This window comes from Geospiza fortis, unplaced genomic scaffold, assembly GCF_000277835.1.
Source record: "Geospiza fortis unplaced genomic scaffold, GeoFor_1.0 scaffold422, whole genome shotgun sequence".
In the NCBI taxonomy this organism is placed as follows: domain Eukaryota; kingdom Metazoa; phylum Chordata; class Aves; order Passeriformes; family Thraupidae; genus Geospiza; species Geospiza fortis.
The window spans coordinates 766982-767328 of NW_005054545.1; the positions used below are offsets into that span (position 1 = coordinate 766982).

The 347-nt window shown below is 68.9% G+C and overlaps 1 protein-coding gene across 1 annotated transcript in view; it reads right to left on the bottom strand.

Moving 5' to 3' along the window:
- Positions 1 to 347, bottom strand: part of LAMB3 (laminin subunit beta 3) — a 24252-nt gene that overhangs the window by 5152 nt on the left and 18753 nt on the right. The window contains exon 17 of the mRNA XM_031063955.1: positions 7 to 36. Coding sequence (XP_030919815.1) covers positions 7 to 36 — 30 coding nt within the window. The remainder of the gene's footprint in view (positions 1 to 6; positions 37 to 347) is intronic.

Consider the following 347-nt stretch of genomic DNA (forward strand, 5'->3'; position numbering starts at 1 on the left):
AGGGGTGCACGGCTCCGCTCGGGCCCCTCCGCACACCTGGGCAGGGAGAGAAGAGCTGGGCTTGGGCAGTGCCCGGCTGGACGCACCTCGGTGCCTGTGGGGATGCAAACTCAGCCCCACAGGGGTGGCACACCCTGCCAAGGGAGCTGGGACCTGCTGAGCCCGTGCGGCAGGAGCTGTGTGGGCACGGGACAGAGCCCAGCGGGCTGGCACTGACACAGGTGGCACGGCCCAAAGTGCTGGAGATGTGCCAGCCAGAGCTGGATGCCCCCACCTGAGCCCGTGGCACCTGGCCGGCATGGCATCACCAGCCCCAGCTGCAGCACAAACAGGAGCCAAGCCTCAGT